The sequence below is a fragment of the Chlorocebus sabaeus genome, chromosome 7, assembly GCF_047675955.1.
Source record: "Chlorocebus sabaeus isolate Y175 chromosome 7, mChlSab1.0.hap1, whole genome shotgun sequence".
In the NCBI taxonomy this organism is placed as follows: domain Eukaryota; kingdom Metazoa; phylum Chordata; class Mammalia; order Primates; family Cercopithecidae; genus Chlorocebus; species Chlorocebus sabaeus.
In genome coordinates this window covers 104,448,135-104,466,799 of record NC_132910.1, presented here as the reverse complement: position 1 = coordinate 104,466,799, position 18,665 = coordinate 104,448,135, and the positions used below count along the sequence as shown (strand labels likewise).

Genomic DNA, 18,665 nt, shown 5'->3' with positions numbered 1-18,665 from the left:
ACTCATGGTATCATCACCAAAATCCAGAAAGTAAACATATTCATCATCTCCAAAAGCTTCTGCCACTCTGTGGTTGCCTTTTCACTTTCATAATGGAATATTTTTGTCTTGGTCCATTAGTGCTTCTATAACAAAATACCAGAGACTGGATAATATATAAAAAACAGAAATGTATTTACTATAGCTCTGGAGGCTGAAAAGTCTAAGATCAAGGCATGTGCATTGGTGTCTGGTGAGGGCTTCTCTCTCCTTCCAAGACGGTGTCTTGTTGCTGTGTCCTCACGTGGGAGAATGCAAGAGGGCAAGGGGGCACTACCTTCAATCTCAAGCCCTTTTATAAGGATGCTAATCCCATACCTGAGGAAAGAGCCCTCATGACTTAGTAACTTCCCAAAGGTCACACCTCTTAATACTTCGTTTTAGGATTAGTACTGTTACAATGGGGATTAAGTTTCAATATGAATTTTGGAGGAGACATACTATTCAAACTATAGTACTTTGATGAACAGATGTTCTTATATTTCATATATTTTAATAGTGAGTTTTCTGGCCTATTTTTAAAATATTTCCTGTATTTTCACAAAGATATTCTCTTTGTTATTTTCTAAAATCTTTATTGCTTTGCCTTTCACTTTTAGATCTATAGTCTACCTGAGGTTGATATTTGAGGTAGCAGAAGGATTCACTTTTTTCCCATATGGATGTTCGATTAACCTATTTTTTACAGACCATCTTGGGGAAATAATCAACAGTATTTTATTTGTCAATAGGCACATGTCCATATAGGGGTAGATCTTGTTTCAGTGCTCTCTATTCTGATCCAATGTTCATTTATCTATATACCAGCAACACACTATATTAAATGTATAATATATCTCAATATCTAGGCAATAGATGTATTTCAAATGTATACCTCAATATCTAGGAGATATATATTTAATAGAGTTCCTTATTCTTCCTCAAATACGTTCTTCTTCCTCCTTCTTGTTCTTCAAATGTGTCTTGGTTATTCTTGCCCCTTTGAATATTATTATAAATGGCAGAATCAGCTTGTCAGTTCCAAAAAACAAAGTCCACTGAGATTTTAATTGGCAATGTATTGAATCTATAGAACAATTTGGGAACTATTCACATCATTACAGTATTGAATCTTCCAATCCATGAGCATGACAGATCTCTCCATTTATTTAGGTCTTCTTTAACTTATCACAGTAGTATTTTATGGTTTTTGCTTAAAGTTCTTAAGTATATTTTGTAAGATTTATTCTTATTCGATACTTTTAAAACATTTAAATAGTTTTACATATTTATATATGTGATATGGTTTGGATATTTTTCCTCTCCAAATCTCATGTTGAAATGTGATCCCCAGTGTTGAAGGCAGGAGCTGGTGGAAAGTGTTTGGGTCATGAAGGTGTATCCCTCATGAATGGCTTGGTGTGCTCTTCATGGTAATAAGTTAGTTCTCACTCTGTTAGTTCACAGGATTTCATGTTGTTTAAAAAGAGTCTGGGACCTCCCCCTTCACTCTTGCTCCCTCCCTCTCACTCCCTCTCTCACTATGTGACATGCCTGCTGCCCCTTCTTCCACCATGAGTAAAGGCTTCCTAAGGTCAGACAGATGCAAGTGCCATGCTTGTACAGCCAGCAGAACCATAAGCCAAATAAACCTCTTTTCTTTATAAAGTACCCAGCCTCAGGTATTCCCTTATAGCAATGCAAAACAATCTAACATAATATGGCATATACATATATGTCAAAATTCAATTAAATTTTGTATACTGACCATGCATTGAGTACCCTTGCTTAACTAACTTAGTAATTCTAATAGTTTGTGGATTCTTTTCATTTTCTGTATCCCCAATCATCCTCAAGACATAATGATGGTTTCCTTCTTTCCAACTTTTATACCTTACTTCATTTTCTTTATAACAGATTCCTTTACGCAAGTACAGTAGGATATATTAGCTATTATACACAGTATCCCCTATCACACACGCACACCCCCACTATGAACCAACAGATAGTTCAAGGCAATCCTGTTATTTAAAGAAATTTTAGCAAGAGAATTTAGAGAACTTCACTGGGCAACTATAGCCTTTGCAGTAGAGTCAGCTGTAATAGCTAATGTTTGAAAGGGATTTCTAATCATAACCTCATTTACATTTATTCCAAGCCAGGGAAGGAGCATTTGAACAAAAGATACCCATTTAGAAGGATCTGCACCTGCTAGAAAGTTCCTTTTTATACCATAGTGCAAATTAAGATGTACAGAATAATGTCAAATTTCCAGTTGGTTATGGAGTGACAGTGTTCCTGTTAGAATCCCTAATCCACACTGACTTCTTATTTCCTACTGATTTGGACATGGAGTTGCCTGTGCCTATGATTGACAGTTAAATCCTTCACAGATAAAAACATATGCTGGAGGGGCACAAGAGACAGTTCCCTGTTCCCTGTTCCCACTGTGTGCTACAGGGGTCATCAACAGGGAAGCAATAGTCGTATTTATCTAAGGCTCCACTATTAATTGTCATCAATGGAGGCTACCAACAATTAGAGAATTAGGGTTATGAATTCGTCTACAAACTATCTAATTATCTCTCCTTTTGGTTTTCTTATTCAGTTTCTGGAAGAATTTAACTGTAAAGCCTCTCCTATGTTTTGTCTACTGTTAGCTTTAAACACGAAATCTGAATATGTGACTCAAAAAGCCTAACCCTATAGAAAGACCAGATGTTCAATCTGAATAGGCAGTCACCTTGGAATATCAGTTGAAATCTGTTATAGGGTGAATTAGGAGATTTTTAAAAGCATATTAGTATTTGGTTCAACATGACATATCCAGCATACCTAAGTTTCCTGCAGATTCCCAATGAGGCAACTGAATGCAATCCATCTGTAAATGTTCAAATAGTCCAGTGGATAGTAGAAATGTACCAACTGAGGTTTTTATTGTCTTATAAAAATTGTGGATTTGACAAACCAAACATTGATTATAAGCCATTTTAGCAATTTTAGAACAGTCATAACACCAATCTTTTTCCATAATTTCATGTTATCTAGTCTATGATGAGTCAGAGTGCAGAACTTTTAATGATGGCAGCTATATGGACTCAGAAAGGACCAGATAGCTGTCTGATCCATGAGGCCACATTTAACACTAAATTTATATCCTTTTAAATATCAGTTTTGTTTCTCCAATTCAGGTGCATGATGCTGTTCGTTTAAATAGGTTATCATAGATAATTTAATTCAGATAAATCTTATGGTGTTTTTCTAATTGCATATCTTTTTTTTTTTTTTTTTGAGGCGGAGTCTCGCTCTGTCGTCCAGGCTGGAGTGCAGTGGCCAGATCTTGGCTCACTGCAAGCTCCGCCTCCCAGGTTTACGCCATTCTCCTGCCTCAGCCCCCCGAGTAGCTGGGACTACAGGCGCCCGCCACCGCGCCCAGCTAGTTTTTTTTTGTATTTTTTTTAGTAGAGACGGGGTTTCACTGTGTTAGCCAGGATGGTCTCGATCTCCTGACCTCGTGATCCGCCTGTCTCGGCCTCCCAAAGTGCTGGGATTACAGGCTTGAGCCACCGCGCCCGGCCTCTAATTGCATATCTTAACAATTTCAGTACTAGCTGACTTAGCATGAAAATCTGCCAAAGCATTTCCCTGGTATTCAATTAATTCTGATTCTGCTTGATGTTGGTTTGGCAGTTTTATGAACCAATCCATTTCTTCACTAGAGTTCTGGAAATTCTTACCCAGTCCAGTAGTATGATCTTAAAGTTATCAGAAACCTATACTTGTCAGAGTCCTTTCCACGAATCTTTTAAAAGAACACTTTATGATTTGATTGGTTGTTTGTCTATAGGTCCACACACTTTATATAATTGTTTTTCACAGTGTTCTGGAAAGTACCAGTGTAAAAAAAGTAACTCTTTGTAGATGACAAGGCTTAAAATGGACTTGGTTAAAGATATGATGAGAGTTCACAATGATGCAATTGATAAGGAAATTGTATTACTTCTACAACGTATAATATTTCATGATAATTAGAATTTTGGCTGATAGTGTTATACCATGACTATCTGGTTTCTAAGAATTTTATATTATTTCCGAAGCATACATTAATAACATACCCATACAATATGACTTAAAGAAAGTTCAGCATCACTTACAATTTGACAATGCTTCCCATGTAATATAACATATCAAATAAGCCTAATTAGTTTAACATCTCTCTTTTTTAATCAGGAGAGAAAACAATTTCTTTTGAGATATTCCAGAAGCCCATCTAGAAGCTTCCAAAGTTTGTTCAACGTCAAAAGGTTTTAATTAGAATTTGATTTTGAGATGTCAAAAATATCAAAAGGTTTAAAATATTTGATTAAAATAGGATCACAGGTCTCTATGAAGCAATATTTATTCATTTAAATAGAGTGATTGGTAAAAGACTTCAAAGGCAAATAAAGAAAGCCACATAATTGTAGAAACTCTTGCTCTTTTAATAGGGTGGACTCAGGTCTCTGAGGCAGTCAAAGATCTAATAAAGACAACATGAAGCACAATAAATTATCTTGATAAAACACAGAATCGCATTTCCTAGGCCAATTACTTAGCAGGTAAAGAAAAGTCTTTCAATTTCTTATTAAGAACAGACCAATACTCCAAGAAAACCTTGTTGTTTTAACATAGAGGACAAATTTCTAGTTCTGTATCAGTATTTTTTGATATTAATGCTCAATTTAAAAAAAAAAAACAAACTTAGAATTTTCTTCAAATCTTAGCTTGATCACATATAAAATTCCCTTCCCAGTATTCCTATCCCACAACCTTCTACAACTTTCTAATACCCATTCAGTTTTTCTTCTATACTCTTTCTCTTTCTCATTGTCTTAACAACCAGGCATTCTACTTTGGGACAAATATTATTTTATTTTTTCCTTAACAAAACAAACATCCCCTCATACTTTATAGTTGTTCTTACCCAAAACACATCTTACCTTCTTTTCAGAGTTGTTTCCCTTATTATTTCTGGTAATTCTAGTACCATATATTAATTAGAATTCTTTTTTTTTTTTTTTTTTGCAGATGAGGTCATTCTACATTGCCCCAGCTGGTCTCAAACTCCTGGCATTAAGCAATCATCTTGCCTCAGCTGGTCTCAAACTCCTGGCATTAAGCAATCATCCTGCCTCAGCTTCCTACAGTGCTGGGATTGCTTTACCCTTAGTAACTTTAATTTTCAGTGAAAACTAGAAAGTAAACAATTGTGAACTGTCACACCAGCATTCTGTACATTTACATATCTATGAGCTGTAATTTCTAGAAGCATGTGCCTTCTCATGGTATAATTTTTCAATGTGACAGAAAACACATTTAGTAACAGACTCAACGACCTTTAATCTCTCTGTAATAAGCAAATTCAGTGAAACTGTAGTATACAAAATCAACATACAAAAATCAGTAGCATTTCTATATGCCAACAGTGAACAATCTGAAACAGAAATCAAGATAGTAATCTTGTTCACAATAGCTACAAATAAAATACCCAGTAATAAACTTAATCAAAGGAGTAAAAGATCTCTACAATGAAAACTATAAACACTGATGCAAGAAACACTATAAACACTGATGCAAGAAATTAAAGAGGACACCAAAAAATGGAAAGATATTCCATGTTCATGGATTGGAAAAATCAATACTGTTAAAATGTCCCTACTATCCAAAGTAATCTATAGATGTAATACAGTCCCTATCAAAATACCAATGACATTCTTCACAAAAGTATGTTAATAAAATATAATCCTAAAATTTACATGAAACCACAAAAGACCCAGAATAGCCAGAGCTATTCTAAGCAAAAAGAACAAAACTGGAGGAATCACATTATCTGACTTAAAATTATATTACAGAGCTATAGCAACTAAAACAGAATGGTACTGGCATAAAAACAGGCACAGACACACAGAACAATAGAACAGAATAGAGAACACAGAAACAAATCCATACATCTACAGTGAATTCATTTTCAATAAGAGTGTCAAGAACATACATTGCAGAAAGGACAGTCTCTTCAATAAGTGGTACAGGGAAAAGTAGATATCCATATGCAGAAGAAACTAGACCCCTATATCTTGCCATATACAAAAATAAAAACAAAATAGATTAAAGACTTAAATCTAAGACCTCAAACTATGAAACTATTAAAAGAAAACATTAAGAAAACTCTCCATTACACTGGTCTGGGCAAAGATTTCTTAAGTCATACCCCACAGGCATAGGCAACCAAAGCAAAAATGAACAAAAGGGATCACACCAAATTAAAAAATTTCTGCATAGCAAATCAAATAATCCACAAAGTGCAGAGGCAATACACGGAATGGGAGAAAATATTCACAAACTATCCATTTGAAAGGGGATTAATAACCAGAATATATAAGGAGATAAAATAACTCAATAAGAAAAAAAATCTAGTAATCCAATTTTTTAAATGGGCAAAAGATGTAAATAGACATTTCTGAAAAGAAGGCATATGAATGGCAAACAGATATATGAAAACAGATCAACATCACTGATCATCAGAGAAATGCTAATCAAAACTACAATGAGATATCATCTCACCCCAGTTAAAATGGCTTTTATCCAAAAGACAGGCAATAAAAATGCTTCAAGGATGTGGAGAAAAGAGAACTCTTGTACATTGTTGGTGGGAATGTAAATTAGTACAACCACTATGAAGAACAATTTGGAGGTTCCTCAAAAGACTAATAATAAGAGCTACCACATGACCAGCAATCCCCCTGCTAGATATAGACCCAAAATAAAGGAAATCAATATATCAAGGAGATATCTGCACTCCCATGTTTAGTGCTGCACTATTCACAGTAGCCAAGATTTAGAAGCAATCCAAGTGTCTGTCCACACATGACTGGATAAAGAAAATGTGGTACATATATACAATGGGGTACTATTAAGCCATAAGAATGAGATCCTGTCATGCAACAACATGGATGGAACTGGAGGATATTATGTTAAGTGGAATAAAATAAGGAACAGAAAGACAAACATCCCATGTTCTCACTTAATTGTGGGAACTACAAGTTAAAACAATTGAACTCATGGAGATAAGAGAGTAGATAGAATGGCGGTTAACAGAGGCTGGGAAGTGTAGTTGGAGGGGGATTGGGATGGTTAATGAGTACACAAATATAGTTAGATAGAATGAATAAGATTTATTCTTTGATAGCAAAATAGGGTTATACAGTCAACAATAATTACTGTACATTTTATGATAACTAAAAGTTTAATAGGATTGTTTATAACACAAAGAAAGGATAAATGCTTGAGGTAATGGATACCCCTTTTACCGTGATGTTGTTATTATCCATTGTATGCCTGTATCAAAATATCTCAAGTGCCCCATAAATATATACACCTACTATGTATCCACAAATATTAAAAATAAAAATACAAAAGTAAAACATACGCAAAACATCTTGTGTATGTTTTGGTTTGTCTAGCTATTGTAGCTTTAAAAAAGATGTGCCTGTTTGCCTTAAGAAGCTTTTCTTCTTTGTCCACTGTTGGGAACAGGCCCCCAAATCTGGCCATAAACTGGCCCAAAACTGACCATAAACAAAATCTCTGCAGCACTGTGACATGTTCGAGATGGCCATGATGCCCACACTGAAGGTTGTGAGTTTACCGGAATGAGGGCAAGGAACACCTGGTCCACCCAGGGCAGAAAACTGCTCAAGGCATTCCTAAGCCACAAACAACAGCATGAGTGGTCTGTGCCTTAAGGACATGTTCCTGCTGCAGATAATCTATCCAGAGCCCTTCCCTTTGTTTTGGCCCATCCCTTTGTTTCCCATAAGGAATACTTTTAGTTAATCTATAATCTATAGAAATAATCCTTATCATTGGCTTGCTGTCAATAAATACGTGGGTTAAATCTCTGTTTGGGGATCTCAGCTCTGAAGGCTGTGAGTCCCCTGATTTCCCACTCCACACTCTATATTTCTGTGTGTGTGTGTCTTTAATTCCTCTAGCACTGCTGGGTTAGGATCTCCACAACTGAGCTGGTCTCGTCAAGCAGCACCCAACGTGGGGGCTCAAAACCAGGTCAAAGGCTCACCAGAGCGACAGTTGGAAAACATGGAACTAAGCTGGAGGACACCCAAGTACTACTCTTAAGCAAACCCTGTGGTGAGTAAGAAGGGGAACTCAGAAGCATCCGGGTAACAATGGGACAAGTGTGGGCTCTGGTTCGTTCCACCTTGGAACCTTTTCACACTAATGATGAGGAGGAAGGAAAGTATAATGAAGTAACAGAAGAGGTGACAGAGCAGGTTTGTTTGCCAGCTAAAGTGGCAAAAGAGGGAGAGGTCTGTCCCTACCCTTCTGCATGCCCTCATTATTTTGAAGAAAAAGAGTGGCCCGACCCTCCAGATCTTTCTTTTCCAGAGGACACTGGGCAAAAAGTAGTTGCCCCAGTGACTGTTTGAATAGCACCTCGAGCGACCGCTCTCAGTTCTATTCAGCCAGGAATTCAGCAAGCTAGAAGAGAGGGTGATATAGAGGCTTGGCAGTTCCCTGTTAGAATACACCCCCCAGATCAACAGGGAAATGTCATAGCTACATTTGAGCCTTTTCCTTTTAAATTACTCACAGAATTTAAACAAGGTATTAATCAATATGGACCAGGTTCTCCTTTTGTAATGGGACTGTTAAAGAAGGTTGCTGTCTCCAGTTAGATGATGCTAGCAGGGATGGCAGGATTACTTCTAGGTAGGTCTAGTTTAAATTTAAAAAGAGTACAAGTACAAACAGGAGTCACTGATTCAGATTACAATGGGGAAATTCAAATTGTTATATCTACTTCTGTTCCCTAGAAAGCAGAGCCAGGAAAGCATATAGCACAGCTCCTGATTATGTCATATGTGGAAACGGCGAAAAGCGAAATTAAATGAACAAGAGGATTTGGAAGCACAAATAAACAAGGCAAAGCAGCTTATTGGGTGAATCAAATTACTGATAAACGTCGTACCTGTGAAATAACTATTCAGGGAAAGAAATTTAAAGGTTTGGTAGATACAAGAGCGGACAATTCAATCATTTCTCTACAGCACTGGCAGTCTGCATGGCCAAATCAACCTGATCAATTTAACATAGTTGGAGTTGGTAAAACCCCTGAAGTATATCAAAGTAGTTATATTTTGCATTGTGAAGGACCCAGTGGACAACCTGATTCAACCAATTATAACTTCTGTACCTATAAATTTATGGGGAAGAGATTTATTACAACAATGGGGAGCACAAGTTCTAATTCCAGAATAATTATATAGCCCTCAAAGTCAATATATGATGCATGAAATGAGGTATGTCCTTGGTATGGGACTAGGAAAAATTTGCAAGTTTTGAAGGAAATGCTTCAAATGGAAAGATAAAGTTCCCACCAAGGTTTAGGATATCATTTTTGATGGTGGCCATTGTTAAGCCTGCAGAACCTATACTTTTAAAGTGGTTAACAGATAAGCCAATTTGGATAGAACAATGGCCGCTAAGTAAAGATAAACTAGAGGCTTTAGAGGACTTAGTTGCTGAACTATTAAAAAAGGACACATAGCTCCAACATTTTCCCCTTGGAATTCTCCAGTTTTCATAATTAAGAAAAAATCAGGTAAATGGAGAATGTTAACTGACTTAAGAGTCATTAATTCAGTTATACAACCTATGGGGACATGCAGCCAGGACTGCCTTCTCCTGCTATGATTTCAAAAAATTGGCCTTTAATAGTCATAGATTTAAAAGACTGTTTCTTTACTATCCCCTTAGCCGAGCAAGATTGAACGGTTTCCATTTACAATTCCTGCAGTAAACAATCTGCAGCCTGCTAAAGCATTTTTATTGTAAAGTATTGCCACAGGCATGTTAAACAGTCCAACAATTTGCCAGACTTATGTAGGGCAAGCAATTGAACCTACTCATAAAAAATTTTCACAGTGTTACATTATTCATTATATGGACAGTATACTTTGTGTTGCCCCCACTCAAGAAATGTTACTGCAATGTTATGATCACTTGCAAAACTTGATTTCTCATGCCGGTTTAATTATAGCTCCTGACCAAATTCAGACTACTACTCCTTACTCCTACTTGGGGACCTTAGTAAATGACACTACTGTTGTGCCACAGAAAGTAACCATACATAGGGATCAATCAAAAACATTAAATGACTTTCAAAAATTATGAAGGGACATTAATTGGATAAGACCTGCTCCAGACATTCCTACCTATGCCATGAGTAATCTATTTTCTATCCTTAGAGAAGATACTAGTCTCACTAGCCCTCGGCAATTAACAAATGAAGCTGAGGCAGAGCTGCAGCTAATCAAAAAGCAAGTCCATAAAGCTCAAATAAATAGAATAGATCCAGAAAAGAACCTAGATTTGCTAATTTTTCCAACTCAGCATTCACCTACTGGTGTTATTGTACAAGAGCAGGACTTTGTAGAGTGGCTTTTTCTTCCACATACTAATTCATAGACTCTAACTCCTTATTTGGATCAAATCGCTATGATGATAAGAAATGGGAGAACTTGGATTGTTAAATTACATGGATATGATACTGGAAAAATTATTGTCCTCACGAAGGCATAAATACAGCAAGCTTTTATAAATAGTCTTACTTGGCAAACCCATTTGGCTGACTTTGTGGGTATTCTCGATAATCATTTTCCTAAAACAAAATTATTTCAATTTTTGAAATTAACTAATTGGATTCTCCCTAAAATAACTAAATTTAAACCCATTGAAGGTGCTGAGAATGTTTTTACAGATGGGTCTAGTAATGGTAAAGCCTCTTATTCTGGATCGAAAGGTAAAGTTTTTCAGATGCCCTATACTTCACCTCAAAAAGCAGAGCTTGTAGCTGTAATTGAGATATTGACTGCTTTTGTGATTTCTGATTCTTCATATGTGGTTCATTCCACACAATTAATTGAAAATGCTCAGTTATGATTTCATACAGATGAACAACTGACGACTTTATTTACCCAATTGCAAACAGCAGTTAGGAATAGAATGCACCCTTTTTAATCACTCACATTAGGGCTCATACGCCTCTTCAAGGACCTTTAACTGAAGGGAATCATATGGCTGATCACCTAGTAGCTGCTGCAATATCTAATGCTAGACACTTTCACAATTTCACATGTTAATGCCTCTGGTCTCAAACGCAGATACAATGGTACCTGGAAAGAAGCTAAAGCTATTATCTAGTGATGCCCAACTTGCCAAATGGTGCATTCCTCATCTTTTACAGGAGGAGTTAATCCTTGAGGATTGGAACCTAATTACCTTTAGCAAATAGATGTCACACATGTTCCCTCATTTGGGACACTAGCTTATGTACATGTATCGGTGGATACCTTTTCTCACCTTGTCTGGGCTACACGCCAATCAGGAGAGTCTTCTGCCTGTGTTAAGTGTCACCTTTTGCAGTGTTTTGCAGTGATGGGCATTCCAAGCTTCTATTAAAACAGATAATGCCCTAGGCTATACTAGCCAAGCTCTAGCTACATTTTTGTCTATATGGAATATTAAACACATTACTAACATCCCATATAATTCTCAAGGACAAACCATTGTAGAAAGAATGAATCTCTCCCTGAAACAGCAGTTGCAAAAGCAAAAAGGGGGAAACAGGGATTACCGGACACCCCATGTACAACTGAATCTAGCATTATTGACTTCAAATTTTTTTAAAAGGCCAGATGCTATCAGCAGCTGAACAGCATCTACAGAAACCAGCTGCAAAGACAGAAGCAAAACAACTGGCTTGGCGGAGAGACTTGATAACAAAAAGTTGGGAAATACGTAAAATAATAACTTGGGGTAGAGGTTATGCTTGTGTTTCTCCAGGCCAGAATCAACAGCCGATTTGGACACCGTCAAGACACCTGAAACTTTATTATGAGCCAGATGCCAAAGAAGAGATTCTGGGAGGACCCCGAGGACCCCCTGGTTGGAGCCATGTCGAGAATGATGCTAAGGAGGACCCCAACTATCATGAGCAACAACCATCGAACACAGCCACCTACCTGGGGACAGATCAAGAAACTGTCACAGATGGTGGAAGAAAACCTGAGGAAAGCAGGACAACCAGTCACAATGAGTAATTTAATGATAGCTATGATAGTGGTGATCACCATTGCCATGAGTATTCCTTCAATAAGGGCTGACACAGAGAACAATTATACTTATTGGCCATATTTATCAATCTTGGCTGGCAATAATGCCTGGATGTAATCACTCTATGACACAGTTACACATGCTTTCTTATCTCAGTATTTACCACAATAAATCTGTTTTTATAATTGAAGCATACCGTCCTCAAAAACCTATTTGTAAACAGAATTGGACCTGGCCAGAAATAATGAACATACTTGTTTGGGAAGACTGCATTGCAGAACAGGCAGAGGTGCTGTGCAACAATTCCTCTGGAATCATTATTGATTGGTTCCCTAAGGGGATGTTCAGCTTAAATTGCACCTCTCAGTCTGCATCCCATGGCCACACTATGTTCAGCTGGTCTAAACAAAATGGTCAGATGGTAGAAATAGTAAGAAATATGGCAAGAGTTCCTATTATCTGGAAACATGAAGGTATAGTGGCACCTCACTCTCAAATGATATGGCCCGCTGTAGGAGCTAAACATAAGGATTTGTGGAAACTATTAATGGCTCTTAAATAAGATCAAAATTCAGGAAAGAAAAAAAAAGCATCTAGAAGGACACTCTATAAACTTGTCTTTGGATATTGCAAAATTAAAAGAACAAATATTTAAAGTATCCCAGGCACACCTGACCTTAATGCCAGGAACTGGAGTGCTTGAAGGAGCTGCAGACAGATTAGCAGCAATTAACCCATTAAAATAAAGACACTTGGAGGCTCTGTGATTTCAATGATGATTGTGCTTTTAATCTGTGTTGCTTGTCTTTGAATAGTACGCAGATGCGAATCCTGACTCCTGCGAGAAGTAGCCCACCGTGACAAAGTTGCCTTTGCTTTTATTGCTTTGCAGAACAAAAAAGGGGGACATGTTGGGAACAGGCCCCCAAATCTGGCCATAAACTAGCCCCAAATCTGGCTATAAACAAAATCTCTGCAGCACTGTGACATGTTCCTGACAGCCATGATGCCCACGCTGAAGGTTGTGGGTTTACCAGGATGAGGGCAAGAAACACCTGGTCCACCCAGTGCAGAAAACCACTTAAGGCATTCCTAAGCCACAAACAATAGCATGAGCAATCTGTGCCTCAAGGACATGTTCCTGCTGCAGATATCTAGCCCGAGCCCATCCCTCTGTTTCAGCCCATCCCTTTGTTTCCCATAAAGAATACTTTTAGTTAATCTATAATCTATAGAAATAATGCTTATCGCTGGCTTGCTGTCAGTAAGTAGGTGGGTAAATCTCTGTTCAGGGCGCTCAGCTCTGAAGGCTGTGAGTCCCCTGATTTCCCACTCCACACTCTATATTTCTCTGTGTGTGTCTTTAATTCCTCTAGTGCTGCTGGGATAGGGTCTCCACAACTGAGCTGGTCTCGGCAGTCCACTGTAATTCTAAGTTACCTTTAGTAAGGCTCACACATTTCTCTAGAAAAGCACAGGTTCTTGGTCCATAATTCTTATAAATGAAATCAGCTGGAGTTGCAGATAGAGGAGTTGTAGACTCCTTAAATCCAGATAAGCCCATGATTCCCTGTCTTCTAGTAACCTTATCTATTGGAGGCCTCCTAGAGCACCAGTCCAGTTTCAGTTTCTTCACTGAATCCAATCCAATTCTGGAGCCAATCCAGTCAAATAACTGCTCAAATAAAGTCAGACAGCTGAAAATGCAAATGTATAGCACTCAAGTCTGAGCAGGAACTTACCCACAACTACCAGTTGCAGTGAAAGGGCAATGGGCACAATGAGCCCCGCAGGTACCTTCACGTGGTCACTACGAGCTCCTGAGGGTCACTATAGGTCTCCTTTGGATCCTGCTTGCAACAGTTAAAAGAGAAACTTCAGACAAATTCAATTTGACAGAGTTTATTTTAGCAAAGAATGATTCATGAATGAGGCAGCACTCAGATTCGCAGAAGTTTCAGAGAGCACCCAACAGTGTGAGCAGTGAGCTCTTATAGGCCAAACACAAGAGCATAGTAATCACCTGATTTGCTTCAGCTAGAAGTCTGTCTTATTTGCACATGGTGTAATAGGCATTTACCTTGTTTGTGCATAGTCTGATCAGCTGGCTGCCTGTGACTGGCTAAAGCTTGGCTATTTATGGTTGGTAGAAATTTGGCTATTAATTATAAAAAAAATTACTCCTAAGTAAGGTTTCAGTTTGTTTATGTAGTATACTAAGTTAGGTTGCAGTTTATTATGTAACAACTAAAAGTATATAGACAGTCTCAGGCTAATGGCTTCCTGCTTATGTCATTAACAAAAGATAGGTCCTCAATTTTATTCCTTAGATGAGTTATTTGTACCAGCTTTTATTGTCTTGCTAGAGGTTTGTCATTTTTATTAGCATTTTCAAAAAATCAACTTCTGACTTGATAGATCCTCTATTTTCTAGCTCATTAATTTCTGTTGTTATATTATTATTTCCCCTGTTCCGATTTCTCTGGATTTATTTTACTATTCCATTTCTTGTTTTTAAGGTATTTGCTTGCTCATTCATTTTTAGTCACTCTTCATTTCTAATATATGCACTTAAGGTTATAAGTTTCCTTTAAGCAGTAGTTTAGGGCATCTGACAAGTTTTTATATGTAATTTTTTTCATAATTCATTAAAAATATTTTCTGATTTTCATTCTGATTATTTTTTGACCCATGGGTTATTTAGAAATGTATTTACTAATTTCCAAATATATGAGAATTTTCTATAAGTTTTTCTGTTCTTTTCTATTTTAATTGCATTATGGTCAGAAGACATATTCTGTATGATTTAAATTCTTTAAAATGTATTGCAATTTACTCTATGAGCCGGTATATGGTCAGATTTTAAGTACGTTCTGTGATTTCAGCAGCTGTTGGAAGTAGTATAGGTTCCTTATGTCAACTACATTGTGTTCACACTTTCTTTATCCTTACTGATCTTTTGTCTGATTTTTCTATCAGTTACTGAGAGATGTATGATAAAATCTCCCACTATGATTGTGGATTTTTCTATGAATTTTCTATTTTTCTATATTTTTCTAGTTCTGTCAATTTGGCTCTATTCTTTTTCTATTTTCTAGTTTCTTAATGTTGTGTTATTATAGGTACTTATAAATTCAGAATTTTTATTTCTTCTCAGTGAAACCTTTAACTTAGTGAAATGTTTCTCTTTATCTACAGTTATGACTTTTTTACTTTTTTTCCTAATTCTATTTTGTCTAATAGTAATATTGCCATGACAGCTTTCTTTTGATAAATGGTTACATCTGTTCACTTTATACCTTTTAGTATCCATAAATGTGTCTCTTGTAAACAGCATATGATTGTTGGGTTGTTTTGAAGTCTAGTCTGACAATATTAGTCTGATTATCATAAAATTTAGTCTTTTTCATTTAATTACTGATATATTAAATTGCATTTAATATAATTACTGATATTTTGGGCTTTAAAGTAATTGAACTATTGTTATGGTTTGAATGTGTGCTCCAAAGCTCATGTATTGGAAATTTCATCTTTGATGCAACAGTGTTGAGAGGTGGGACTTTGTAAGAGGTTATTAGGTCATGAAGGCTCTGCCCTCAGAAATGTCATCACCAAGGGAGATAACAAGGGTTATTGTAAGAGGTTATTAGGTTATGAAGGCTCTACCCTCAGAAATGGATTAACATTATCACCAACGGAGCAGGTTATTGTCAGAATGAGTTTGTTATAAAAGTTAAGTTCTGTCCTCTCTTGCTCTCTCTCACCATGTGATGCTTTCCATCATGTTATAATGTAGCCTGACGACCCTCACCAGATGCAGCCCTTCAGTCTGGGACTTCCCAGACTCCAGAACCATGAATGGATAAATTTCTGTTCTTTGTAAATTACCCAGTCTCAGGTATTTTGTTACAGCAGCACCAAAGGGACTGTGACAATTATGTACTTTATTCTTGTCCCATTTGTTTTATGTTCTATTGTCTCTCTTTTCTTGCCTTCTTTTAAATTTGGGGGTATTCCATTAGATTTTTTTTCCTCTATTAGTTTATCAATAAAACTGTACCCCCCAAAAATTAACTGATAGCTTAGAAACTCCCAAAACAAGCTGTCAACTTCTGGCAGTTTTTGTAAATGTAAAATGGGTACATTATAAAGAACTTAAAGATGTTCTTTGCTTAGAACAGGAAGAAACTTTAAAATATTGGTGAATAAATCATTTTCCAATATTTTCTGCTATTGCTTTTGTTGTTGTTTGTTTTGTTTTGTGTTTTGTTTGGTCTGTCCCTTCAAGTCAGGCCACCATATCTACAGTTGATCTTTGGTAAAAATCTTAATAACAGAGTCAAAAGATTAAAGTCATCTCAGCAAACTGAGTTGTCTACACCCAGAACAATTACTCTCCTTCTCTTTCTCCTCTCCCACCCACCACCTCCGATCACCTCTTTCTCTCTTTTTCTCTCTCTCTTTCAAACAGGAAAAAGACTTTCCTGGCTTGCATTTAAGCTCTAAATACAAGTTCATATTTATAGAAACTGAAGAAGTTATAAAGGGCACTTCAAAGCATCCTTACTTGAAGAATTCGACTTTGCTTAAACGCTGTAAGTTGTTTTCTAATCAGAGACCTAACTCGCACATCCTAAGAATGAAGGAACTCAGAGGTGGGGTGAAGCCTGCCAGGGAGCAGAGGCCAGACTTGGGTTAGGGAGCCAGGGTCCTGGACAGACCCAGAGCACGGAACCTTTCCCACCTCTGAGCCACAGTGACCAAAATCCAAGCTCCATCCTAGCAGTAACCAGTGAGAGAGGACACAACCCCCGCGAGACGCTAGCCGCTAGCATTCAACTCCACTGGCTCGTTGAAAGCCTTTACCCAATCTTTGTTATCCACGCTCAGAGCCAAGAGGGGCCAAGAGGCGGGGTGGGGGGGGCCGACCCTACCGGGAATCAGGGAAGCGGGAGGGCCGGGCCGGGGCCTCCCGAGGGAGGTGGCGGCCAGCAGCCCGGAGCCCAGGCGGTACCACGGCGACCCCCAGGGGCCTGCAAGGCTAGAAGGGCGCTCCGCCCAGCCACAGCCCATTGGCACTGCACTCACGGGGTCCGGACCTCGGGCTCCGCAGGACCCGCGGGCTCCCTTTCCGTGTAGTTCCTGCTTCTCTCGAGGGCCAACCTGAGCCGGCTTCGCTAGTGTCCACATTCCCGCACCCGGCGGCGCAAAGAAGGACCGGCATCCCGGGGGCCTGATGCACTCCCCGCCGTCCCCGCCCGGACAGGAGCTAGGAGCCCAGGTGCAACCGAGCAGGAGCCCGGGGTCCCCGGAGTCCGTGACCGGGCCGCGGTTCCCTTCCGCCCCTTCCGGACCCGACCCCAGGAAGGGGTGCAGAGAGACCATTAGCGGCGCGCGCAACTTACCTGGGAGGACGCCGAGCAGCCGCCTGGCTGAGCTTTCTCGCTGCCTCCGAGCCGACCTGCCCGGGACTAGGAAGTAAGCGAAAGGGAAAGTCCGCGCGGCCAGGCGCCCCCTCCTTCTGGGGTGCGGGAACGCCCCTTCCACAGTGCACGCGCGCCGCCGCGCAGCAGGAGGGAGCGCTGGACCTCGCGCCGCGCTCCAGGCAGGTGGCCCAGAGCGAGCCACCGCAGCGGCGCTTCCCGGCAGGCTCCCGCCCGGACCGTGAGCTAGGCTGCGACAGGCCAGAGGCAGGTCCTGCCCGGATCGCTGCCCCGTGGAAGGCTGGGTCGAAGAAGAGAGCTGGGGGCTTGGCGGAGGTTCCAGTCAGGGAAAAGCGAAGCGAGAGGCCAGAGGAGGCCTGCGTGGGAATGGCAATCAGAGGGAAGGCTCCGTGCCCAACCAGTATTTTCTTGACGCTTCGGGTATCCAGGACCTCACATCACCTGAAACACACCGTCTTTAAACTCCACTCCTGATGCTTCTCCATCCATGGAAGCCCAAATTCAGGCTCGTGAATCACACTTCTCCTTTCCCCGCTTTTCCACACTCTATTCACCTGCCAGTACATCTCCAGGGTCCGCTTCCACCCAGAAGTCTGTGCTCTCCTGCATTAAAATAGGTTCACCAGTCACCCTCAGACTAACACAGAATGATTTTGCCTAAGGGAACAGATAAGGACAGCCCCGGATTTTTTTTCCTCAATCCTGTGACAGTCCTTACTGGGGCACCATCTCTAGCACGTACATTCCATCCGAGTTCTCATCATGAAAAGATCTGGGCTTCCCACTTCTATCTACAGTTTGAAGCTAAGTCCTTTCCTTGCCCCCATTCCATCCCTATTTCCCAAAGTAATACCAAACACAGTCATTGATCAATTTTCTTCATTGCCACAGAACCTAGCTGTCTCCACGGTTAGGAATACGTATAAGGGAAGAAAACAAGCTTTTAAAATTCAACTGCCTTAATATTAATAATCTACCTTTTATATTCATAATTACATTTGATTTTCACAAAGTGAGATATGAAGCAGA

At 39.1% G+C, this 18,665-nt stretch overlaps 2 protein-coding genes across 6 annotated transcripts in view; one reads left to right on the top strand and one right to left on the bottom strand.

Annotated features, from left to right (window-relative positions):
- The window catches only part of RNF175 (ring finger protein 175), a 67,778-nt gene extending 58,013 nt beyond the window's left edge, over positions 1-9,765 (top strand). Inside the window, exons 7-8 of the mRNA XM_037993054.2 lie at positions 8,049-8,205; positions 8,892-9,765. Coding sequence (XP_037848982.1) covers positions 8,049-8,205; positions 8,892-8,965 — 231 coding nt within the window. The 3' untranslated portion in view covers positions 8,966-9,765. The remainder of the gene's footprint in view (positions 1-8,048; positions 8,206-8,891) is intronic.
- The window catches only part of TLR2 (toll like receptor 2), a 39,716-nt gene extending 21,667 nt beyond the window's left edge, over positions 1-18,049 (bottom strand). Inside the window, exons 1-2 of one of the 5 annotated variants that reach the window (XR_005238667.2) lie at positions 17,598-18,049; positions 13,935-14,042 (exon numbers count right to left, since the gene is read on the bottom strand). The gene's annotated coding sequence lies outside the window, so the exon portion shown is untranslated. Of the gene's footprint in view, positions 1-13,934; positions 14,046-17,597 lie in introns of all 5 variants that reach the window. The other 4 variants (XR_012093480.1, XM_073017683.1, XM_008000045.3 and 1 more) reach the window with 4 other exon arrangements.
- Between the last annotated feature and the right edge of the window lie 616 nt (positions 18,050-18,665).